Below are 26,636 nucleotides of genomic sequence, written 5' to 3' on the forward strand. Positions count from 1 at the left end.
TAAAAATATGACTTAACATTTATTTTGAAATGATGGTTATTTGAATCAAATATTAGAGGATAAGCTGTGAATAATTATGTCAGCCTTGAGCTGTGTTGGGATTATATGGAAAAATAACTGCATGATGATATTTTGTGCACAAATACGCTGCATGCACGCATGACTGGCTGAAAGTCTGCCAGAATAAATTAGCATTTGCAGTAATATGCAGGTAGGTATGTCATTGGACCATATAAATATGTGCGTCTTATGAGCTGAACTACGTGAAATGACAGTGTAGTGTTTTTATTTTATGAAAATTTAAGTTTACCCATACGTGCCACGCACACCGTCACATAAATATTTTTCTATGTGTAATTCTTGGTGACGTTGCCCTGTCCTTAGAGATAGCGAACCGGGTGCCTGACTACTTAAAAAGGAAGTGCTGTGATAGTTGCCATTTTAATCACGCTGTGAGTGTCCGATCCGAAGCTGTTAGGTAAGCTCTAGGAACTCTATTATGAAACTTCTGTTAGCCAGTGTTGATACCATTGTGTGAAGTCTTCAAACTTCGAAAAGATAAAATAAAATACGCCAAATGCGATAATAGAGCCAGTAGAGCTTGATTGTGCTGTCGACTCAAAGAAGCGGCAGACTGAAATATCTCCATCAACGAACTGTGGTATTTTGCTGGACTAACCTAGTGTGTTATCTGTCTGTCAAGTGGGGCAGAAAGTTTGCTCAAGACATCTCCAAGAGGAGAGCTTATGGTCAGCATAGAAGACCATTTGGAGAACACTGGCATAATAGCTAGGATACTGAAAATATAGTCATCAGGACTCTGGACTGAGACTCTGGTAAACCAGGGTTTTACCTTGGATAGATAGGATCTTGGATATTTCCGGATCTTGGATCAAGAACTGAGACAATCAACGGAATCGCATCAGAAAGTCACCCAATCAAGATCTCCAGGCTTGGTTAAGTAAACAAATTCTTTGTATGATTTTTCATTGTTGATTGCCTTGTGCACTAATTAATAAATAGTAATTACGTTGTTATATCGGTAACAGCGTGTTTGTATGTTTGCTGTTGCGTGAACTCAGAAGCAGATGATTTTGGCCGGGTCATTTTAGTGACCATAACATAGGAATCCTGTATTTTTCATCACCTAGCATCGGACACTTACACAACATTGATTTGAGACTTCAGCTGCAAAAGTGGGCCTGAAGATTAACAACAAAGGGGTGGATGGTTTTTATGCCCGTATGCTAAGAACTTTTCTGAATGTGCATTGGAAGGAACACATGTCAAATGCAGACCTATGTGGAGATCTTCCAAAAATAAGCCACATAATCAGGGAAAGAAGAGCCTAGCCATTGTTCCAGAAGTGAGGAGCCCGCATTAAAAATGGTTCATTGGATACCAAGCATGGGAGGCGGATACCAGGAACCCAGACCAGGAAGATCTTCTCTGACCTACATAAACATTCTGAAATATGACACTGGACTGGAGGCAGCAGACTTCAGGACAGCAATGGAGGACAGAAAGTTGTGGAAAGCCATCACAGTTCGAGGACACCACTCGAATTAAACAAGTAAGCAACAGGCATAATCTAATAAGAAATAATTCTTTGTTTTGATTTTCAATTCAAAGTTTGAAATATTGTTTTCACATTTCAGCACGCCAGTAACCCCGGTACATAAAAGTATGATGAAGCTATTTATTTTGGGAGCCACTGGACCTACTGGACAGTGCTTGGTAACCCAGGCATTAGATGCTGGTCATGAGGTCACTGCTGTTGTTAGGAACCCAGATAAGATGACGACTACTCATGACAAGCTGAAGGTAACCATATAAATACAAACTGTGTAATTGGTACCCATCGGTTTTAAAGATCATCATTGAAAAGCCTACTCCTTCCAAATGCAACATTGGATCTTCTTGAAATGAACATAATTTATTGTTTTATGACATTTAAGTCCCATTCAGTGATCCCAGCGCAAGTATAAAAAAATTAAAATTGTTTAAAAGTCATTTTGATATTTTTGAAATGAAAACTTTGGCAAAAAACAAAGAAAAGAGTAGTATTGACGAAACTGAAGCCTCATTCAAATTCATAGCTAATTTACCTACAGGCAGTATATAAATTACATACTCATGCCTTATTTTGTCTTAAATACACATTTTTGTTGTTGAACCACTAGCATGCTGATTTGATGATGTTTACGATCGTTCGGATGAGCGATGTTAGTATATCGATGGTGGGTTTTCAGTTGAGACGAATGCGCCCAATTAAGTGTATTTTAGCAAAAGTGCTCTTGACATACTGCAGTTACTGTCCGTTTTCCTATACACAATACACAGTGCTCTTTCCCATTGACGCGTGACCTCTACAAATAGCCCTACGTTAAAAGTATGGGGATATGACTAGTTAACGTCGCTGTGTGAAAAATAACCGGCCAATATTAAAAGTACTCTTCTAAAGTTCTAGAAAATAGAGTTGTTTAACATGTCCTAAATGTTTAGCTAATTTAGATGTTTGGAAATATTCGTACTTTGGAGTTTTAGTTAATGTTATAGGTAATAGTACATTGCCTAGTTAACGTCGCTGTGTGAAAAATAACCGGCCAATATTAAAAGTACTCTTCTAAAATTCTAGACAATATAGTTTTGTAACATGTCCTAAATTTTAGCTAATTTAGGTGTTTGGAGAGGGTCGTACTTTTGTGTTTTAGGAGGGATATGTAAACGACAGATAACACCAAAAATATGAAGAAATTATTTCCAAACCGTGTTAAGTCAACAATCATTATGTTGCTCATTTTCAAGAATGCTGGTTTACAAAAGCACGCCATTGTCTCATTTCGTGAACAAAAGTACACATACCATTATTTCCTTTCGTTTCCTTTATAATCGGTTACCCAACTGAAGCTATACTACGCAAACTTTATTGCGATATCGCACATGAAAACAGTCACATGTGCACAGCCAGAGAAGATCCGATTTAATCAGTTGAGCTGTTTCAATGAGTGTTATCTTGGTTTAATAGCTTTTAATGGGGTTAAGTCCTGCAAAGGTCGAGATGAATTCTACTGTAGACATGACTGCATCATGAAATTTGGTATACTGATGGTAGCAAAGACAGCAAAACGTAGGTATAGAGAAATTCAGCATCAGAAAGTCTGTATGGCACACCCCGTATAATGTTTTTGAAGAACCCCAATCCGTCCACGGACATCACACATTTTACGGATCCTCGTATGTTGCATTTTGGTGTGCCAGTCATGTCCATCGGAAACTGATGGGTACCAACAATTTTATACAACCTATGGCGTTTATTAGCGATAATAGAACCTGAACTGTATGCCCCTTGCCTAGCTATTTCGAGCTTTCAACGGGTGCTAATTCCTCAAAAGCTATAGCTACCGCTATGTGTATGGATTTTATAGAGACTCATTTCAGAGGCATACTTCCAGTGCTGTAATTCCAACGACTTTTATTCCGAAGGGCAATAGTATGAAGTACTCCCCAGCAAACACAAAACGTTTTCGACATCATTCGCAAAGGTTATAAAAGGTTGTCAGAAAACGTATAAATGTCGGGTTATATAAAGGGTATATTAAGAGTATAAAACGTTTTTATAACCTTACAAAACATTTTTTGATAATCTACTGCTCAGCAAACAAAAATGTTTTACAGAAAACGTTTAAATGTCGGGTTATATAAAGGGTATAAAAACATTTTAATAACACTCCAAAAACATTCTTGAAAACTTGATACAAAATATTCTAAACAGAATGTTATTTTGGGGTTGAAAAAATATTTTGCGAAAAATGTTTGCCCAAAATATTTGCAATAACGTTTTAAAAACGTGTTCATGACCTTTATATAACCCGACATTTAAATGTTATTAAAAAGGTTTCGAAAATATCATTTTTTTAACATTTCTGTGTTTGCTGGGTTCAAATATTTTAACATAATGTTATTTAAGTATTGGCAAAATATTTGACAACAATGTTTGCAAAAATAGTTTAAAATAACATTTTTGAAAACATTTAAAAAATATTGTTGTAGTGTGTTTTCATACAAAACGATTTAAAACGTTATCATGACCTTTATATAACCCGACATTTTAATACACAAAAACGTTTTGAAAACGTTTTAAATAAGTTATATTTTGGCTTTTGGTTTAGGTAAAACGTTTTAAAAAACGTTTTACCTAAACCAAAAGCCAAAATATAACTTATTTAAAACGTTTTCAAAACGTTTTTGTGTTTGCTGGGTCATTACCCCGACTTTTATTTTTGAATAAGGGGGCTATCATTTTTTTCGGAAGGGGGGGTCCCAAAGTCGGCGTCAATAAAATTGCGCCCCCTATTTCGGCAACAAAAATTGTATAACCCACACCCCGATACACCTTACCCGCTAAACAGGCTAAAATTGTATTGAAATCAGTCATTTTGAATAAATAAAAAAGACCCTCCGTGGTCATCTTGTGACTTGTGACTCCCTACATTTTGATCATCAAAACTTTTATGACCCCCTATTTTTCTTTCCAAAAATTTATGACCCCCTCCTTTTCCGAAGAAAATGATAGCCCCTAACTACCATACATTCGAAGTATTGGCCCTTTGTCATAACGAACCTTCAGAGTAATAAAACTTCGGTAAATCGCTTATGTTTTGCATAGGGTATTTTTTCACCAAAAATGAACAACATGAGAGGACGACCCATTAACATAGGCGGCAAAAGCTGCCGTGGACAGGGATCTCCTCTCGATCTCCCGTAAAAATCCTAATTGAAGAAAGAAAATGCTTCTGGATCGTAGTTTTCGCCCAAAACACTGCGTTTTGGGTGATAATAGCAAACTTCAGCTGAAACTTTTGTGCGCTTCGTGCGCAATTGCCCATCAAATATTAGGAACATTTAACTTAAACTTAATTTTGTGCTAAAATAGCTGAAATTGATAATTTTTTCGTGCGCGATTTCTCAGTAAGACTGCCACAAAATATGCTAAGTGTTAATGATACTGACATCACTGACCGGTAAGAAGTCAAAACTTTGTCTTTCTCAGAATCACCATACTCCAAAGATTTTGGTGCCTTTGGTACACAATGGTACAAGGCGTCCGCAGATTGAACGTCAGGTGGCCATAAGTCTCAGCTAGTCTCGATTCCCCCGACTGTTCAAAAACATTTGGCTCGATTCACCAGCCGCAACAGGTAAACCCTAATTGTTCCCCTACTGACTGACAAACGTGGGGTAGGGTGTCTTTACGCACACCACTGTACTGATATATTACTATTTATCTATGTACCATATTCTGTTCATGTTTCCTCTTATACACCAGGTTGTAAAGGGTGACATATTCTCGGAGAGTTCGTTGCAAGAACATATGTCAGGACATGATGCTGTACTTTCATGCCTAGGAAGTCATACTGGCTGGATGGCTGAAGTAACTCTGTATTCCGAGAGTATCAAGCCTATTGTAGGTGCTATGAGGGCAACGAACGTTTCACGATTTATAGGCATCACTTCTTGGTGTACTTCAGGTAGGGCGACTTGGTCTTAATCATAATGTGTGTCCTGCAGATCAAACAAAATATGCAGATTAAGTCATATATTTAAAAGCATCACTGTGATTAAGAACTTTTAATTACAGCTTTCAATAATTTGATGTAAAATAAATAAATAAATTTCTGACTTATATAGCGCCTTTTTACCATATCTAGGATTTAAAACACTGTAATTTCGTTGTCGTGGTGAATCATTACAATCAGGTCGTATCAACTATACTAGCCCATTAGCAGCCGAACATGGGCGCAAACCTATCTACACTTTAGATTGTAACATCGACCAAATATCTTTGCAGCTCCCAAAATTCCATTGGGTGAATTAAGTTTTAATAACGAAACAAGTAAAAAGGGACACGTGTATGCTTAAAGAGATGAAAGTTTGACAAGTACATGAGTTCTTATTTAGAGGAGGGCCATTAATTAGGCCGAATAAGGTACGTTGTATTTGCTAATTTTTCTCCCTTTAGATGATAAAGGGCCTTTTGTCATGGACTGGTTCATTAAACCTTTGTTCCTGAAGAAGATTAAAAAAGATATGGGTGCGATGGAGGAGTACATGATTGGATGTGAAGATATCAACTATACTATTGTTAAACCACCTGGACTAGGAAATGGAAATGTCACAGGTAAGATCGATTTATTGATTAATTAATGGATAAATTACATTATTGGATGAGTAAATTTTTAAGACCAAGAGATTGGAAAGAAGACTATATTGACTGATTGATTGGTTGATTGGGTCATTGCCTTTGTGATTGATATTGAAAGCAGCCTACTGTGAATAATTGGCAGTTCATGAATTGATTGTGTGCACGTGTAAGTGATTGGAAATCAGAATATTTTGATCATGAACTTCAAAATGTTGATTGATTGATTAATCTATTGATTGGTTGATTGATTGATTGATTGATTGATTGATTGATTGATCGATTGATTGGGTGGTTTTGCTTTGTGTTGATAAAGCCGGAATTTCTGTTGAAATCAACACTTATTGTAAAGGTTCATTAATTAATTAAATGTTTGATTGATTGATTGATTGATTGATTGATTGATTGATTTGATTGATTGAGCTTTGGTGACTGAAATAGTAAGTAATGGACCAAGATAATATTCCAGTAGACAAGTATTCGGTATTTAAAAATTAAGTAAGTAATTTGGTATTTTATGGTGTGTTTTTTTTTTAGAGAAAAAGATCAAAACAGAGGTTGGGCAATATGTGAACGGAGGTGGCATTTCTATAGGAAGAGCAGATGTAGCAAGATTTATGATATCGTGTTTAAATACAGATGCGTGGGATAGAAAGCTGGTGTCTGTAGCATACTAATTATACTAAGATTTATTTATTTTACTCACATTGTGCTATTCAACGTTGGAATAAACACACCGTGACTTTAATCTCGCACACAGGGGATATATTTCAATAGGAGGTACTCGGAATACATTTTGACCACTAGCTGTATATGGATTTTTTACCTAAACAAAATCTGCTTTGACAATTTTTGATCATTGAATTATCGGGACCCATTTGTTATATTTTGCCTAAAAAGTGGCTGATTTGACAGTTTTTGCCCCATTTTTTTTCCAAATCGGGACCCATGTTTATAGGGATGTTTTTCTCCAATCGGGGTCCATGTTTAGGGATTTCTTTCAAAAAAGCGAGCTGGAGTGGTACATCCCCCGTATACCATACATACCGTTTCTAACTATAATTGAACCTGAGCGCAAGAAGACCGTAAGTCCACTTGGCCCCTCAACATGTACACACTCAAGTTGGGTAGACTAGTAAAGTTACGCCGCAGCTATTGTTATTTACTCGGCAACGTACTCTTAATCGTTGGAGGAGTAACTTGGCGAGTAAGCAAATCGATTCATATTATAGATAGAGGAGAAAATCATTGATATTGATGAGATTTCGAAGTAAAAAATAATATATTTTGCATTAGAGCGTATTCTGCCAGTGGAGCGTCTCGTATGCCGCACCGCAAACCTTTCAGAACATTTTAAGTCGTATATATAGTGCTTACGAATGCATGTTGGATTCCATATTCCATTTGAATCTTCAGTAGATAGCATAATTATAGTAGACCTACCATTTAAATTTTACTATAGAGTCAAAGTCCCGTTACTTTATGCGTTTATTTTATGCCTTAAAAATTTATAACATTATTGAATTCTATATACTACACTGAGTAATAATTCGAATCTATATAACTATTTTCATGTCTGGGGAAAAATGTTTTTCAAAACTCAAGATATCTTCTATCTAAAATTATCTTATTTCAGGATCACCCCAAACATCAAAAATGTCGAATAATTGCAAGTTTTGTGCCAAATAAATATTCCCTTCACACGACTACTACAACTGACCCTGATACGCGACTGAACATGTAAACTACTTTGACCCCAAAATGATTTTTACAAAAACTACACTGCTGAGTCCCCCACCCCCGGCGGGTTACCCCTTCTGAAATGGTGTGACAAAATGTATATCATAATCATAAACCTATAGGCCTACTACAAAGCACGCTAAATACACTGATATGGTATTTAGTTTGTACCGGGGTATTTAGTAACATAACACTGCCTGTTGTTAAAATTGAATAACAATTGACCGCGTGGTTAAAAACGTGATATTAAAGGTGCTGATTGGGATATACTGCTCCATTAACGAAGATACTAAAGAAGTAGTTACTCGCCAGATACGCTTCAGCGCAAGTCCCAAAAATACTAGTTTAGTAAGATACGCGGCAGTTGCGGAGTATAGTTACTAAAGAAGTAGGCTACTAAACTAGTAAGTTACGCGGATTTGGTGCACTCAGCGGATAAAGTTTTAAAAAAACGTAATCCGCATTATGCACTTGGAAAGGGTTTTGAGACGAACTATATTCTATTAAATTCAGATGACCTAAGGCGACAGTGACTGAATTGATGGCTGAATCAATCTTTCTGGCATGGGCTGATCATTCCCAAACTGGGCATGTGTACCTCTGCAGATGAATAGAAAGGCCTAAGGCAGTTGGGTGACAACTCTCTAGTACAAAGGTTCCCTAAAGTCCAAAGGCTCCTTAGTCCGAAAATTCGCTAGTCCGAACACGTAATTTACCATTCACTAGTCCGAATTCTGAAATAGGTTCGCTAGTCCGAATAGGATATCGGGTTCTCTAGTCCGAATATAGAATAAGGCTTGCTAACCCTAATCTAAACCCTAACCCTAAACTCTAACACTAACCATAACCCTAACCTTTATTCTATATTCGGACTAGAGAACCTTCGGACTAGAGAACCTTCGGACTAGCGACCCTTCGGACAAGAGAGATGTCACGAGGCAGTTGATCGTTGAGTTGTCTTGGCTGACACGACATCTTGTTCCCGTAAAGTTGCTGACAATGTTCAACCAGACATACCTATTTTGACGGACGAACCGACATTGCGACTGAAACCTTCAGTCTTCAGCTGGGTTGTGATGCAAATGACGTTGTGTACCGGACACTTCCGGTATTGATGACAATCGACGAGGAATGTCCTTTATGATTCGGTCCGAACCGTGTGACAGCTTGGCCCGGACGCCTCCTCCACGGTTGAGAGATGGTTGCTCCGCTCTCACCCAGATAGCCTCTTCACACCCCGCTCAAACCAACGCTGCACACCATGCTCACGGGCTAAAATACGGACATCTTTGGTGTCAAAGTGGTGTCCGCTGGCTTTCAGATGTAGAAAAACCGCGAGTCGTTTCCACCTGCGGTGTTGTAGCATATGCGATTATGAAGAGGTTGGGCGGTTTCTCCTATAGAGTCTTGACAGGCTTGCTCACCCGAACAGCGTACCCAGTAGACCACTCCACTGATCCTACCCTTGGGCTGCTTGTCCTTGGGATGCACTAAGGACTGGCGGATAGTGTTTGTAGGTTTAAAATGAGTGGTGATCCCGTGGTCGCGATCAATTCTTTTGAGTTTCTCAGACAAGTCACCGTGGTATGGGATAGTGATACTTGTAGTTCTCCCCGTCTGATTCGTGCTCGTGGCAGCGGTTTTGGTCTGACAATCCTTCCTGCGTAAACTTGATATGAGGATCAATTTGATTGATATGGTTGAATAACCTATCAAGTTCATTGGATTTAATTATGATGTTCACATAACGATACCATCTAGCGGGGGCTGTACCAGGAAACGTTGACAAAGCAATGCGTTCAAATCTTTCCATTATACAGGTTAGAGATTATCGGTGAAACAGACGAGCCCATGGAACATCCATGACATTGTTGGTACAATTTACTGATGTAAGTAAAATAAGTGTTGTCACATAATTGATCAGGCGATCGGCTGTACGCTCATTAAATCGAACCGATGAGACTGCGTCCATCGGAGGAATGCTCGTAAAAAGGGCGGTAACATCGAAAGATGTTATAGTCTCATCCGGTGCTAACGCTAGGCCTTGGATTTGGTCCGATAGGCCAACCACAGGACCCAAAACTCTAGCCAAATAATTTGCGATATTATAAGTAACTAAGCCGATATTGCTCACAATCGGACGTAATGGAATGGTGTCCTTGCGACCCTTCGGGAGGCCGTAAAAACCCGGGATGGTTTCGGATGTCGGGTACAGCTGATGTTTTAACTTGAAATCAATTGATCCATTTTTCTCAAGTTCGCCAAGCTTAGAAGTCAACTTCCTTTTTTACCACTCGTTGGGTCTTTTCTGAGAGGAGTGTAAGTTTTAGCATCGTCCAACAGTGCTTTAGCCTTTTGATCATAGTCTTTGTTATTTAAAACCACAGTGCAACGGCCCTTATCAGCCGGAAGGAGTGCGGTGTTTTCATCCTTCTTTAAGGGTACTTGCCCATGAGTTTCATTCAGGGGCGTGTTTGAAAAACGGCACAGCGCATTAGTAAAAAGAATAAAAAATACTAAAATTTTCACCGGGGTTCGAACCACTGCCAATTGCACTATGAATGCTAAAGATGCCTATACTGTGCCACGGTGACTGTGGTTAACATTCGGCGATTTTCAAAGATATACATATCAACACGTTTCTAGAGTATTGAAAATCAGAGTTTGGTAGGAATACGGTCATAGAAAGACATATGACTCTACTTGTCTGTTTGTTTTTCATTTAATACAAATTAATTTTGATGATTTGAACTTGTACGACTCTTAGCACTCGTGATAAACGACGATTAATTTAGTAATAATAAAATGAAAACGCTAGGTCATTCACGACGTCATTTGTAATTTATGTCAAAACCTGGGGAGGACAACACACATCCGTGCTGCATGTATACGTGCGCAATCGATACTCAATGATCCAGACAATAGCGTTTGAATATACCGCCCTGCTTGACACATCTTGTCACTTGCGGGAAGATATACTATAGGTCTACCCTAATAGCTTACAATAGATACCCCACCGTAAATAGCTCTGTTCATTACCTCGCTGTGCTAGTTTATACGCGTAGTGTACGCACTTTTGAACCATATTTTGTTCAAACATGATAGGAAGGGACTGTTTTCAGCTAAAATATTGGTTATCAGCAGATGCTTAATGATACCGGGAAGTGTTGCAGAAAGGTAAGCGTACTCTTTATTTATTCAAAATATCACATATCAATGAATTTAAATTTGAAATCCAAAAAGGAAATGTCAGGTCAAAATTCTCACCTTAGAATTATTGTGAAATAAAATCAAACCAAATTTAGGCTCCGCAAACAACGTCCAATTATTCCCATTGGTGTTTGCTACTCGTGCATATAATAAATTATGATTTGGGGCTAATTTGAGAAGAGTTAATGCCTCGAGTTTCAAAATACACCGAGTGATGTTTTTTGATCAAAAACATCGACAATTCAAGACTCTGTAAAAACAAATCAAGAATTTTCTGGGATAATTGCAACTAAGTATAATGAAAGTTATGATCTAAGCTACCAGATGCATCATTAATTTCCTGACTATGATATTTAGTTGTGGGAAAAGATTACTTTAATGTTTTGGCGGGAAATAAATTTCAACCAAAAAGAGCATGTAGCCTTAAGCTTTCTAACGCACTAAATTTTTGCTCAGATTATATCTATGATTATATTGAGGTGGTTTGGCACTTTTAATACTTGCACTCACCCGCGAACGTAATTCTTCCGCTTTATCTGGCTCGATAGAAGCTCCTCTGATCGCCGATTCAGTAGCAGTAATGATGTTCGTAACCTGAATTCGCTTAGATGCATCCGCGAAATTTAGTCCCTTTTCAAGTAAACTTTGCTCACTTTTGGAGAGTTTTCTGTCCGATAAATTCCTCACCCATCTATCTTTGATGTTATGATCAGTTAAGCTCTCCTTTTGTCTCCAAATCCTATCCTTATCGGCACGTGAAACCGCTGCAAGTCGAATTTCTCTATACTGTCTAGATTTTGTTGTTTCGTGTTATTCTAACTGCGCATGCTCAGTAAACTGAGTGACCCTGTTGTTTATGACCGTTGGTAACCGAGCATCCAATCATAAAGGACATTCCTCGTCGATTGTCATCAATACCGGAAGTGTCCGGTACTCAAAGTCATTTACATCACAACCCAGCTGAAGGTTTCAGTCGCAACGTCGGTTCGTCCGTCAAAATAGGTATGCCTGGTTGACCAGATTTTTAAAATTAAATCTTAATTTCAACATACCGAGATGAATGAGAGTCTACACAGTTTGCTGACAATGTTGTTTCTTGTACAGACTCGAGCTTTTGTCTTCTCAACATGGGTCTTGAAGGTGAGGCAACGATATGGTGACACCTAAATATACTGGGTGATCACAGTTTTCAATGGGATTTCAGACGGCATTCCATTGGCGTTTGGCTTCTCGGCTTATATAAATTGAATTATCATGTTTATGCGGACGACACGCAACTTTATTTATCATTTGAATCTTCTCAACATAGTGCTAATTCTGCAATTGTTTCTCTTGAAACTTGTATCAGTGAAATCCGTAATTGGATGAAATCAAACTTCTTGAAATTAAATGATGATAAAACAGAATTTCTTCTGTTCGGATCCCACCAACAGCTCTCTAAAATCAGCATTGAAAATGTTTGCATCGGTGACTCTGCAACTGCCTTATCTTCCAAAGCACGCAATTTAGGTGCATTTTTTGACACTCACATGACCATGCAACCTCATATCTCTAATGTCATTCGTTGTTCAGCGCTTCAACTACGTAACATCAGCCGGATGCTGAACAAATTATTCACCATTCATCTCTTCTCGTTTGGATAACAACAATGCACTTCTTTATGGATTACCAGCAAACCAACTCTATCGCCTTCAGAAAATTTAAAACACTGCCGCTCGAATTCTTACTTTCACCAGAAAATATTGCCATATCACGCCAATCCTAAAGGAACTGCATTGGCTTCCTGTCACACAAAGAATTGTTTTTAAACTTATGTTGATTGTATATAAATGTATTAATGATATTGCTCCGTTATATTTATCTGAACTCCTTTTACATTATGTTCCCACCCGTACGCTTCGATCTGGAAACATGCAACTTCTTCAAGAAAGAAAATCCAACCGCACATGGGGTGACAGACCATTTGTAATCGCAGCTCCACGTCTATGGAATGAACTGCCTATTTATATTAGAACTGCTAAAAATGTAACTGTGTTTAAAAAGTTGTTAAAATCTCATCTTATGTCACAGACATTCTGTAATTCTTAAGTTATATTTCTAAATTTAGTTCCAGTTTTCTTTGTCTTGTTAGTTTGTTGCTTGTTTGTTTTGTTTTAGTGCCTTGAGCGCTCTTAATTCAGTGGATATGTGCCTTGTCGCTATTATTATTATTATTATTATATAATTGCGCAGATGGAAAGCACACACCTGTGTCGTTGATGGGTTTGCACGTTATTTTCGTGGTAGGGTGTCAGTTCGTTGAGAGGATTTGTGACTTCAACAGTACTGCAGTGGCACTGTCTTGTGCAGCTAAACCAAGGTCATCTGTATAGAAGTAGCGGCATATACAAACCTCCACTTCTTGGTTGGTCGTGTGTGTAGATGATGAAGCGTAAGCACGCTTTCCTGTGGTAGACCATTCTTGAATTTTCAGCATCTGATTTCCTCACCCCGTTCAACGAAGAAGTACCAGTTCTCAAGCATACTTTCAATCAGTTCCGATGGATGTCCTTGGTAAGCTCCACGATCTTGTGTAGAAGTCGCCTGTGGTAAACTGCATTGTATTCAGCTGAGAAACCAATAAACATTACATCGGTTAGTTCCCCTTCCTCAAAACTATTTTCGATGTGCTGGGTAAGGTTGATTCGGGTAAGGTTGAAAGTTGGCTCTTCGTGGACTTGCCAGGGCGGAAACTAGCTTCCTCTGGGATGATTATTTCGTCATAATAACAGGTCCTACTCTGTTATCATGCGTTGGAAGAGCTTTTATGTGTAAGATACGCTTGTTAGTAGTCTCATGGATCGAGTGTGACCAGGGTCTTTGCAGTACTTGTTACGGTCCAATTTGATCTTAGTGTTCACTTTTCCACTGAGTCCACTTTTCCACTTTAAGATGCAGCTGGTTAGAAACTTGATTTGCAGTGACTTGGGGCTGTTGAGGTGGTACTTTGGGGTCACAACTACTAAGCTTGCGAATGTTTGACCATGCTTTCTTGCCTTTCTTTGGCATATCGGTAGACTCTATGCGTTGTATTACTTTAATGTGTGGCGATATAATTCTGAACTAACCTGAACTTTTTTCCACACATGGTGTTAAACGTGAGTGTGAAATTTGGGCCTCTAGTGAAAAATTTTCGACTTTGACGATATTAGTCTGAAACGCTAAAAAATTCATTCATGCCAAAGACCTATAGAAATAATAATAATAATATTTTTTCTTTTTAAATGTGGTGGTAGATATTGATGAGAAAGTAAAATCCTGAAAATTGAGCTTCATACTCCATTTCGTTTTCCCGTGGCATAAATTTGAAATTTAGGGGGGGGGGGGTCGGCGTAAACATGTGTCGCGACATGAAAGGCGATGTTTGGAGGTCCATAAATGTAAAAAGGGAACCCCCTATCTCTTTGAAAAGTGTGTATCCTCAGGTACTTTTTTGTGTATTATTCCAATCTGGTGTCAGAAAAACTAGACCTCCAAACATCATTACGCTGACTCCCTCAAATTCAAATTGATTCCACGGGTAAACGAAATGGAATATGAATTTCAAATTTTTTCAGGATTTTACTTTCTCATCAATATCTACCACCACACAGAAAAAGAAAAAAAAAAAAATGAAGAGGTGCTGCGGTGCACATCCTGGAGTTGACATAATAATTAAAAAAATCCTACACTATAAAACCAGTAAAAAAACCCAAAATTTCATCCGTAATGTTGACATCACCAGGATTTTTAAGGTAAATCAAAGCATTATAGTTTTATCTGATATGAAACAAAAAAAAATTGTTTATTATCCGACCGAGAAAATTAATTTCAAAGTAAGAAAGGTGTATCTCAGAATTTATTTGATTTGAACATGTATCAATCGACTTCCAGCACGACTGTGCATAACAATAGAGTGTGGTCAGTTCTGGCAGAAATGGTACAGTCACCAGTTTTACTTTACCCTTTGTCAACTTGAACCCACTTGAACCATAAACGAAATTTGTTTTTGTTCTGGGTGTCACCATTGATCATTGGAGCGGAAAATCCAATCAGTAGGACCGTAACGTATTTCGTTTAGTGTATGGTATAACAAAAGCAGCTAAACGAGAAAAAGGGAAATTACTACAAGTTTTTGTGTGTCGTTAAGCAGGTAAAAGATTCATTAATTTATCTCTGATCTCAAAATGAGCGAATATTTTAGTAATTATAATTATGAAGTAGCCAATATGATGAAAAATACGCAAAATCGATTAGGATTGTTTTTCGAAACCTTTGCATAGACATAACATTGCACAAGAAAATTTCGCATTTTAAGAGAACGGATAGTAACGTTTGCACAGTATGCTTGAAGGACATGAGAGCACATCAGACATATCGAATCGCAGTCTGAATATAGGGGATACCTTTTTTGAAACTCGTGAATTTAATGGGAAATTATCGCTGTGATATAGTGGATGGCAATATTTCCGATCTATGTCAGGTACGTGTCAAATAGTTTCTTATGGAGACGTTTTAGCTCCGTTCTTATTCATTATGCAATTTATGCTCATAGACTATCTGATGATGTGTGCTATTTCGGGGACTGACTCTGATGTGGTAACACAGCCTCGTCAATCTAGACGCTACCCTGCCAAAACTTTCGCAGATGATATTGCGCTGCTTGAATCCTCAATCTAAGGCACAGCTTATTAAACACCAGCTGCAACAGAATGTCTAGATCTTGCCATTAGCCATCAACATGACCACTGTCCATAACCAACAACCACCACTCCCAAGTATTACGGGGAGCTTATCAATCATGACTCAAACTTCAAGTACATAGGATCTATGATGATATCTGATAACAGCGACCCTATACATGAAGCCCGGGACATGAAGCAAAACCTTCCTTCTTGCCTTTTACACTTTGACAGTTAATAACTAAAGTCCTTGACATGCTTAAAGGGCCATTATGCCTTTTGGTTATCTTTGGTTTTGGTGATTGTGGTTTGTCATGATGAGGTGTCAAAAGGTACAAACTCATTAGCACCCATTGATGCCAGCTAGGCTACTAAAGCTGTTGCTCAATTCAAATGGGCTACCGCAACCCAAGCTAAAGATGGAATAATTTGGTCCACCACAACTGTGGCAAATCCAGATCCAGATCTATCAACCTTTTGGAAAGAGATGGTATCCATATTCATGCAAGCGTACACAGAGTGTGCTAATATAGTATATCTTTCCAACATGACTTAAAATTATAATTAAGTCGACATTGTTACGAGTCGTACTTGACTCAAGGCCAAAATCACCTTTTACCCGAACTCACACGAATGCACAACACAGATACACTGTTTGATTAAGCTAACAAAATCTAAGTCTTTAATTGAAAGCCAGTTATGATTGGTACAATATATAATAACAAATGCACATACACAATAATCAAATATAATCACTCTTTAACTATTTAGTACTTAGCCAGCATTCTTCTTCTTGGTGATCATAAAGTTCTTGCAATGTTCTGGACGACTGATGTAATATATCCTTATTCACTTGTCCTGCGGGAATCAGCGAAGTCCAGTGAACACGTTTATAAATATCCTTGCGTATGAAATCCTCACACAAAAATGGCGTTGCTTTCTCCTTGCGCTGCTTTCTCCAAACTTAACTCCTTGCGCTGCTTTCTCCAAACTTAACTCCTTGCGCTGCTATGGTGCTATTTCCACCTTTCACACTATATCTTCAGGAAGCAGGACTGCGATGCAGTTGTCCCCACTTATATTGACAGTTGTGTTGCTCCTTTAACCAGACTTCAGCAAATCGGCAGAAGAATATATTTTCCTTTCTTGGAAGAAGTACGTTCTTTGACGTATTCTAGCTCTTCTCCGACAACACTGGCAGGCAGTAGTGCATTGACTACGTAAAATATTTCTGGTTAGCAATTTCCTTTCTTTGAAGGAATTGGACTGTAAGCATATTAGCTAGCTAGCCCAGATCAACACTATAAACTGTGAATAATTGTGTTTACATTTTCTTATATATCAAGCAGTGGGAAATCCCAAATATTAATAGCCAAATGTGATCTTGGAAATTCCTAAGCCTTAATTATAACATTAACCTTTCACATGACACCATTTCCTGAGGGGAATCCCGTGATGTCATCTTCACTTTACAACCTCAGGGGGGTTTCCAAATATTCCAAATTAGATATGATTCAACTTGTTTTGCTCAATTTGAGAGAGGAATTCCCCCAAAATGTCATCACTCATGTTAATTTGTAAACAAAGATAAATCATCAAATTAGTTACTCAGGGCACATCACAACATGATTACAAATATTATATGTAAATGACGACATGATACCTATATTATGTCATCTTGTCAAGATAATTATCTTGCTATCTGATGGCACTTAAAACGTTCCGTATTAAATAAAAATGGATTCTTTTCTCTATTGCACTTGTTTTTGACTCACCCTGTACCTAAAGTCAACCCTGCTTCACTATGTTTTATTGTTTGCATACTGCATATAATGATCATAAAATGTACCTAATGTAAATATATAGTACCAATTAATACGGAGCCTCTGAAATACCTTCCAATATATGTCAACATTTACACTACCGCCGTTGTCATATGGTCTCGGATGGTCATGCAGCGCAGACCTAACTGTGGAGTGCCAACGTAATTGGTGTTGAAGGTCAAAATCTTACACATTATAGGCCTAAGGAACAATAATCCAACGGTAAAGTACTCTTCATCATGATTGTATAGCATTAGAGAAAGGATCAGGCCACTAGCCCCATACCGCAGGACTTAATCAGTACAAACCGACCCGCTAAGCAACGAGCACGTTGTATCAGCACGCCAATATATTTACAGGAACAACACAGGAAACCAGATAAGATGACGACCACTCATGTCATGACAAGCTGAAGGTAACCTTCAACAGTATTTTTCTTTTTCTTTTAATTTCAGCATTAGGAGACTGCATAACATGAAGCTAGTTATTTTGGGAGCCACTGGACCTACTGGACAGTGCTTGGTAACCCAGGCATTAGATGCTGGCCATGAGGTCACTGCTGTTGTTAGGAACACAGATAAGATGACGACTACTCATGACAAACTGAAGGTAAGTATACATGTACATAGTACATGTAATATGCTGACCTATTGACCAGTTGGTGCAATCCTATCCTATTTGAATTGATTTATCAAAACGAACACTTTGACACCTCTTTTGGTAAAATAGGAGCACTTTGATGTTCTTGACCCCCATAGAGCCAAAAAATGTGCCTTTGACCTTCGACTATAACTCACGTAGGAGCGTGGTTTGGTGACACAGCGTCGAGGGGGGGCGTGGCATATAGCGGTTAAGGCGTCGGACTGTGCATCCAATGGTCGAGGGTTCGAATCCGAGGTCCGCCTGAGCTCGGCTGGCTATTTGTGTCCTTTAGCAAGGCACTTCACTCTACTTGCTCAGTGCTTCGGAGGGCACTTTAAGCCGTCGGTCCCGTGTACATGTATTTCTGACATTATTGCAGTGTGCACGTTAAAACGTCACGGGCTATTCGAAAAGAGCAGGGGATCATCCCGGTACTGTTGACTGTACTTCAAAAATACACTCATCTTCTCTATGTTCCAGAGTAAAAATAAGTACAGCTTGTCTGTACGCAGTGCGATAATACTCATATGATGGAGGCACTAATAAGGAAGAAGAAGAATGCATATCAATCCAATTATATGTGCTTCAGAAATGCGAGTCGATTCGGACTATTCATTGAGATATCAATTCTATACGCCGTAGAAGTGACGTCATAGTCGGATTAACTACCATAGCAATAGATGAATACAATTTGTGAATAGACCGCCCTGCACTACAAGCAGATTGAACTAATCACCTGTGTATGTCAGCAAACATATATTGAATACAATACCGCTCTTTTCAAAGATACTTATCTTACAGGTGCGAGTGATCAGCCTTTCTTTGACATCTATGGCTCAATGCACCGGTACCGCGCGAACGTTGTAGTGCAGGGCGGTATAGTCACAATTGTATTAATCTATTGCTATGGTAGTTAATCCGATTAACTAGGTCACTTCTACGGCGTATAGAGACTGTGTAAATACAAGCTTTGTTGTCCGATATTCTACAATAGAATAATCAATATTCCATGGATATTTTGAAGGACAACTCAAACAGCTAAATAAATAACATGATAGCGATTAGTTTTAGCCGGGTTTTTTAGCTAATACCAATACCAATCGCTTACCGCGCTGAGTTATTTTGTGACTCTCGGCAACTGGCGGAGCATTCGGTTCGTTTCCTGCCTATACAAAATAATTATTTACTTCGTGAAGACGGTGTGCGGTACGCCCTAGATAGGTCAAACTATACATTTTGTGACTAGACTAGAGGAATGCATCGGAATGGTTTTGAGCAACTTAGAAATTTGACCCTGTGTAAAATTCGTTGACCTTTCCCCCAAAAGCTACTCCAGTTCAATTGCTATCAGGCATTTTTGTGTATCCCCTGATGTCAACTACTTATGGTAAAAGTGCAGCTTTGCCCCTTCCCCCAAGTGGTACCGTCCAACCCCCCGGGCTCACATACTACTAAGGGGGTCGGTAACACATTGGGTCATAAAAATAGACTCCCCTCGTGCCAAAGAAAATGACAGCACCCTTACATATAGCTACCCACACACTCAGAAGGATTTCTTTACGGGTGACATGAAGGGTTGAAGAGTATGTGTATGGGTCTTTGCGTGATAGCAATCCTAAGAAAAGGGTCTTTACAGCCAAACATATATATGTCACCACCAATATCTAGAAGTAGCCTTGCCAAAAATCATTGAAAATTAAATTTAAATTCATGATGCAGTTATGTCTACAGTAGAATTCATCTCGACCTTTGCAGGACTTAACCCCATTAAAAGCTATTAAACCAAGATAATACTCATTGAAACAGCTCAACTGATTAAATCGGATCTTCTCTGGCTGTGCACATGTGACTGTTTTCATGTGCGATATCGCAATAAAGTTTGCGTATTATAGCTTCAGTTGGGTAACCGATTATAAAGGAAACGAAAGGAAACAATGGTATGTGTACTTTTGTTCACGAAATGAGACAAAGACCTGCTTTTTGTTAACCAGCATTCTTCAAAATGAGCAACATAATGATTGTTGACTTAACACGGTTTGGAAATAATTTCTTCATATTTTTGGTGTTATCTGTCGTTTACATATCCTTCCTAAAACACAAAAGTGCGACCCTCTCCAAACATCTAAATTAGCTAAAATTTAGGACATGTTACAAAACTTTATTTTCTAGAACCTATTTAGAATAATTTAAATGTAGCTTTTACCGTTTTTTTGTGGCATCCTTCAGAAGTGAGCGGTCCGATACCAATATTTTCGGTCAAATCGCCATTCAATTAACACGGGGAGTTGGCTAGCTATGCCTTGCCCTCACTCATATTTTACAAAAGTGCGACCATTTCTGAACATCTAACCTAGCTGTAATTTTAAGTCATGTTAGAGAAATATATTTGCTAGAAGTTTTGGAGAATAAATAAAATATTGGCTGGTTATTTTTCACACAGTGATGTTAACTAGGCAAGTGTCCATTCTCCCAACATACATCATTTGTACAGGTCACGCGTCAATGGTGAGAGCACTGTGTATTGTGTATAGGAAAACGGACAGTAACTGCAGTATGTGCTTTATAAAAAAGTATTATATTGGGCCCCGTCACTTGCTATTCTTGTTTCCTCTTATACACTACACGATACACTACAGGTAGTTACGGGTGACATCTTCTCTGAGAGTTCGTTGCAAGAGCAGATGTCAGGACAAGATGCTGTACTTTCATGCCTAGGAAGTCATGATGGTTGGATGGCTGAGGTGACTCTGTATACTGAAAGTATCAAGTCTATTGTAGGTGCTATGAGAGCAGCTAACGTTACAAGAGTTATATGCCTCACTGCCTGGTGCACTACAGGTAGGACTTAGCCTGAATCATAATGGGCTATTTAATTTGAAGTTCATACCCCCATGGAAGACATTAACCTTAATCTTCCACACAGGGAGTGTGAATTGCAAATGGGGATACATGAATGGGTGACTCTATTTGATATTTATAACCCCCCCCCTCCCGATTGTGTGAAGGTCATGATTCCATATAGGAAGTGTATGAATTTCTGCTTAAGGTTATTAATTATTTTAAACTGTTGTGATTTGGTAGTTCACAGCATCATACGAATGGTAGTGCGCTTTGGCAAAAACTGCATTGCTCAATTCATAGCGAGCGTGTAGAAGAATTAAAATTATCACAGATATACTTTTATAGGTGCTGCGGTTCTTGAGTTACGTTGTAAAGAGGGCTGAAACAACAACACTTTTGTAAAACGTACATAACTCATTAACAACAATAAATTAAGCAAGTTTGCAAAATATACGATTTGTAGAATGAACTTTTGCAAAACATCAAGGTGTTAATTTTCAATAATATATTGATCTAGATAATGAAAATCGATTTTTGGTTGCTTCGACCAACAATACCTCGTCTACCCTTAAATAGTTCAATGCGTGACCTGATCAAGCAAAATAACTAAAGAATGTTTTTAAAAAGTCATATTTTACATCATAAAGAACTTTCATTCAGCTTTTAATATTTCGATGCATATGCAAAAGAAATAATGACGTCGGAAAGTCAAGTTAGTAGTTTAAGGGTGGTCTTTATTATAGAAACCTTTTGGCCTTAAAACTTCTGAAATATGTGAGGTCAAATTTGGGCAAAATTACCAGTTTGGGCGAAGAGTAATGAAACAAATATTAGGGTTTTTTTTAAATTAGGAAATTGTTCTTTTGAATTTTTACCAACTGAGATCAATTTAATTGGTTTCTGCACCAACAGCATTTTGGCGCTTAAACTCGGGACACGTGTAGCGATAAAGCTATGTGTAAGCGCCTGCGGCAAAATATGTTCCTTTTGTTATGTCGAGTGGGTTGTTGGTCAAAATACAGACACAAAAGACCATACCTTAGGTGCTTAATTGAAACATAGAAACATTCAAACATTACCAACTAGCGCACGAGATCAAATAAATGATGCTTAATCGTAATTCCCAATAGAGAGTTCCCGTGTTTTCAAGCGGAACGGACTACAATAGTGTTTATAACGTGATTCGCACCGCCGTATTCCTCATTCCTTTGATTTGGTCAATGACCCTATTGGTGCTACATTCTACAAAATAACATTTGCTAATTGTTGCGCGAGTGTTGGTATTCTGAAAATTGTAAACGGAGTTTAGGTTTCCCTCCAAGATGGCGGGTAACCCAAAACACGGGAACTCTCTATATAGGCCTAAAGTAGAAAGAAGAACCACGCATCGCACACTAACACATGAAATAAGAATGGAAACATTAATATGTTATGTTGTACTTTTACAGATGAGAAAGGGACTTTTATGATAGACTGGATCATGAAACCTTTGTTCCTGAAGAAAATTCTTAAAAATATGGGAACAATGGAGGAGTACCTAATTGGATGTGAGGACATCAACTATACTGTTGTTAAACCACCTGGACTAGGTAGTGGGAATGTCACAGGTAAGACCAATTATCGATTATTTCTCCCAGTCGAATTCTTTATTATAATAAAGGCTGCAATTACTATGGATACTACACTGCTCAAAAAAGTATCGTAACACTTGAAAAATTTCCCATGATTAAAACAACAAAAGAATATTTAGCAAATTAATAAACTCGCTGATGGCAGCATTTCATACTACTCATTTTTACACCTCATTTGTTGCTCTGCGATCTTATTTAATAGAAGTTACAAGCGTTTCAATGGTGAAAAATGGAAGAAGTCCCCAGCAAACACAAAAACGCTTTAAAAACGTTTTAAATAAGTTTTGGCTTTTGGTTTAGGTAAAAACGTTTTAATAACATTAAAATGTCGGGTTATATAAAGGTCATGAAAACGTTTTAAAACGGGTGTATAAAAACACACTACAACAATATTCTAAAATGTGTTCAAAATGGTATTGTAAACTATTTTTGCAAACATTTTATGCCAAATATTTTGTCAACACTTAAATAACATTATGTTAAAATATTACCATCCAGCAAACACAGAAATGTTCTTAAAATGTTTTTTTTTTTTTCAAAAATTTTAATAACATTTAAATGTCGGGTTATATAAAGGTCATGAAAGCGTTTTTAAAACGTTATTGCAAATATTATGGGCAAATACTTTTTGCAAAATATTTTTTCAACCCCAAATAACATTCTGTTTTAAATGTTTTGAATTAAGTTTTCAAAAATGTTTTTGGGATGCTATTAAAACGTTTTTATACCCTTTATATAACCCGACACTTAACGATTTCTGTAAAACATTTTGCGTTTGCTGGGCAGTAGATTATTAAAAAATGTTTTTTAATGTTATGAAAATGTTTTATACCCTTAATGTATACCCTTTATATAATCCGACATTTAAACGTTTTCTGACAATCTGTTATAACCTTTTGCGAATGATGTCGAAAACGTTTTGTGTTTGCTGGGTCTCTATACAGAGGATTTTGCATAGATTACTGAATGAGTATCTAACTATCCAATGAGGTACATGTCTTATTATGCGCGCCATTTTCATTCAAAATTAAACTAAAGTTTGATCAGCTCGTAATAGGCGGGAAATGTTCGGCTTTTACCACTGCGCCGAAAAGTAGATCCACGTTAAGAGTGCTATTAGTTGACCTACCTGGTTTAGGGGCGCACCATTAGATTTCCAGGGGGGGGCATGGGAGTTTTTTGAAGAAAAAAACATCGCCCACTAGTGAGACGAAAAAAAAAAAAACTTTGCCCACTAGTGAGACAAAAAAAAAAAAAAAAAAAAAAAAAAAATTGCCTCACTGATGAGTAAAAAAAAAAATTTCCCCCACCCAACTTTGTATAAAAATTTACGTTAAAATTGAAAAAAAAATACTTCGCCGCCGAAGGCGGCGAAAAAAAAATTTTGGTGCTCTCGGATGCAAAAAAAAAAAAAAAAACGCCGCCTTCGGCGGCAAAAAAAAAAAAATCTGCCTGACCCAAACTACCATGCCCCCCCCCCTGAGAATCTAATGGTGCGTCCCTTATATTGTGTGTTAAAGAAAGGTAGATAAAGTATAGGACTTGAATTCATAATTCGTGATGCTTCTGGCGAGATGTCACAAATATTTTGATATTGATCCGCGATGTTATAAGGCCCGCCAATTACGCAATTATATTATATCATGTTTGTCGCATATTCAAATCGCAAATGTCATACAACAGGGTTCAAATTTCAAAATTGCTCAGATTTTGTCAAACACTACACCAAAGTATTCCTCTGATCAAAACGATTCAGAAAAAAAATAATTTGACCTATCTACGACATCTCGTTCTTGAGTTATAAGACAAAAAGTCAAAATTGGCAGAGGTCAGCTTTGTTTGTTTTCAATCATCGCGGCTTTTTGTAACAATCCTTTATTTTTAGCTTTTAGTTCGAGAACACCAAAGTTAAGTGGCTAAAATAATAAGTGAGTTTTCTTTCATTTTACCTCATATAGTTTGGCTTAAAATGACCAGAACTTTTTCCTGATAGTTGTTATTGGATACTAATTATATTATTTTTGGCAAAGAATAACCAAATTAAAATCTGTCCGAATTCGTATTATTAAGGCTTTAAGTGAGTCAATGAGTGAGTTAGGTCGTGGTACTTTTCGTAATTTAATTGTGTATATTTGCATTTCTTAATTTTCTTTAAAGAGAAAGAGATCAAAACAGAGTTTGGGCAATATGTGAATGGAGGAGCTCAGCGTATAATCAGGGCAGATGTAGCCAGATTTATGATATCGTGTTTAAATACAGATACCTGGGAGAAAAAGCTGGTGTCTATAGCATATTAAGAATTTTTATTCAATTGACTCTTGCTGACCCGGATGTAGCCTTCCAAACTGAGAGATGAGAGACCGAGATATATATGGAACCGAACTTGGAATCCAAAGTGGAGAAATATTATGTCGTTTTCTGAAGTATAACACACTGTAAAACATCAATAAAACAGTAATGGCCTTAATTTTACTTAACATAGGCATATGAGTGCATTGTTGTTGTTTTTAAATATTTTTGAAATAAATCTTGCTGAACCTGATGCAAGAGAAATGTTTTTTTGCTATACATTTGATAAAAATCGCCTGATATTTAATTATTTTTTTAAATTTCAACTCCTCATAAAGTTTGCGATCAATCTTTCATTTAAGGAGGGATTATACATAGCATGAATCTTTGGTAATCACTAACTTTTGCGAATGTTTTCCAAAACGCTTGTGTCTGCCGGGTTTTAAGTTATTGTATAAATCTGTACAATCATGTTGTAAATTATTACTATCATACAAAATTACATTTAAACGTAAAACTCAATGAATAAATGTGTAAATTAGTTATGTAAATCAATTTTATTCTTTGTACACAATGGAAAAACACAAACTTCCAATGAATACTCGAAGCATTAATATGTTGAAGTATAATAGACTGTGTTCAAGTGAGTCTTAATTCCTTTGAATATGTACATGGACCTAGTAATATTTAACCCCAGACAAAATAATGAAATTGGAAGCAATGATTTGCGTCTTTGTCAACGTTCAACAGACATATATGATTTATTTGCAATAAGTATGTAACAAAAATAGGCATGCATATAACGAATCAGCACCCAAAACCTGGACTTATTAGCAAAACGATATTTAGATTTGGTAATCTCTGAAACAAAAAAGAAAAAGGGTGCGATATTGTAATCATCTATGGGACTAGATCCGGGTATAGAGGAATCCAAATAAACGCATTCCTACACCTGACTAGCAGCCTTTAGTGGGGTCCCCGTCGGCTACAATGCATCCAAAATGTGAAATGATTCGGCCTTGGCGGAAATTTTAAACTGCATTCCATCACCCGTTTTACACCTTCCGCGAAAACACAGGTAGACAAAAGAAGTTTAAAACACAATACAGTTCTATCAGTTGTGCAAATAAAAGCCGCCTTACACCTAGATAAGGTCGAGGAGGGTTAATAGAATAATACAATAGAGATAATTCAGCAGGTAATCCCGTCGTATCTATTCATAGGTGTACAAATGGATGATAAAAAGGACTATGATGAATAGATGCGACCGGATTACCTCTATTGTATATTATTATTCTATTAACCCTCCTCGTCTTTGCATCTTCTCTATGTGTTAGGCGGCTTTTATTTGCACAATCGGGTGCTCAAAACCCCAGGTTGGTGCTAGCGGGAAACCAAAGATGGCCGACCAAATCCTGACCATGACTTGGCTCGTTGGATTCGTCTATAGGATCAATACGGTATATGTGACCGTACACCACGAATGAGCCGTAAATTCCGCCCGGTCAATTTTCTTTTATTTCGTGTTTAGCAGTGGCGTCGCCACGGGGGAGGGGGG

General features: G+C 37.6%; 2 protein-coding genes across 3 annotated transcripts; both read left to right on the forward strand.

The window, feature by feature from the left end:
- Nucleotides 1–1,663: 1,663 nt before the first annotated feature.
- Nucleotides 1,664–25,996, forward strand: LOC140169644 (flavin reductase (NADPH)-like). 2 transcript variants are annotated; one of them, XM_072192926.1, is made up of 5 exons: nt 15,238–15,323; nt 18,131–18,284; nt 20,954–21,155; nt 22,607–22,765; nt 24,947–25,996. In XM_072192926.1, exons 2-5 carry the CDS (start codon nt 18,150–18,152, stop codon nt 25,084–25,086), a joined length of 636 nt encoding a protein of 211 aa, XP_072049027.1. In that variant the 5' UTR covers nt 15,238–15,323; nt 18,131–18,149; the 3' UTR covers nt 25,087–25,996. The 2 variants fall into 2 exon arrangements, with proteins under 2 accessions (XP_072049025.1, XP_072049027.1); XM_072192924.1 differs by lacking the exons at nt 15,238–15,323; nt 18,131–18,284 and adding an exon at nt 1,664–1,824.
- Nucleotides 5,094–7,767, forward strand: LOC140170464 (flavin reductase (NADPH)-like). Its single transcript, XM_072193826.1, has 4 exons — nt 5,094–5,120; nt 5,330–5,531; nt 6,023–6,181; nt 6,740–7,767. The coding sequence occupies exons 1-4, from the start codon at nt 5,094–5,096 to the stop codon at nt 6,877–6,879; spliced, it is 528 nt and encodes a 175-aa protein (XP_072049927.1). The 3' UTR covers nt 6,880–7,767.
- Nucleotides 25,997–26,636: the final 640 nt, after the last annotated feature.

This window comes from Amphiura filiformis, chromosome 14 (assembly GCF_039555335.1).
Source record: "Amphiura filiformis chromosome 14, Afil_fr2py, whole genome shotgun sequence".
In the NCBI taxonomy this organism is placed as follows: Eukaryota; Metazoa; Echinodermata; class Ophiuroidea; order Amphilepidida; family Amphiuridae; genus Amphiura; species Amphiura filiformis.

What these genes read in the sequence shown, in the direction of transcription:
- LOC140170464 (XM_072193826.1), top strand. Translation starts at nt 5,094, where the DNA reads ATGGTACAAGGCGTCCGCAGATTGAAC. An exon ending in AAGGCGTCCGCAGATTGAAC is followed by an intron (nt 5,121 to 5,329) that starts GTCAGGTGGCCA and finishes CTTATACACCAG; the next exon opens with GTTGTAAAGGGTGACATATT. An exon ending in AGGAAATGGAAATGTCACAG is followed by an intron (nt 6,182 to 6,739) that starts GTAAGATCGATT and finishes TTTTTTTTTTAG; the next exon opens with AGAAAAAGATCAAAACAGAG.
- LOC140169644 (XM_072192924.1), top strand. Translation starts at nt 1,687, where the DNA reads ATGATGAAGCTATTTATTTTGGGAGCCACTGGACCTACTGGACAGTGC. An exon ending in CACTGCCTGGTGCACTACAG is followed by an intron (nt 21,156 to 22,606) that starts GTAGGACTTAGC and finishes GTACTTTTACAG; the next exon opens with ATGAGAAAGGGACTTTTATG. An exon ending in AGGTAGTGGGAATGTCACAG is followed by an intron (nt 22,766 to 24,946) that starts GTAAGACCAATT and finishes TTTTCTTTAAAG; the next exon opens with AGAAAGAGATCAAAACAGAG.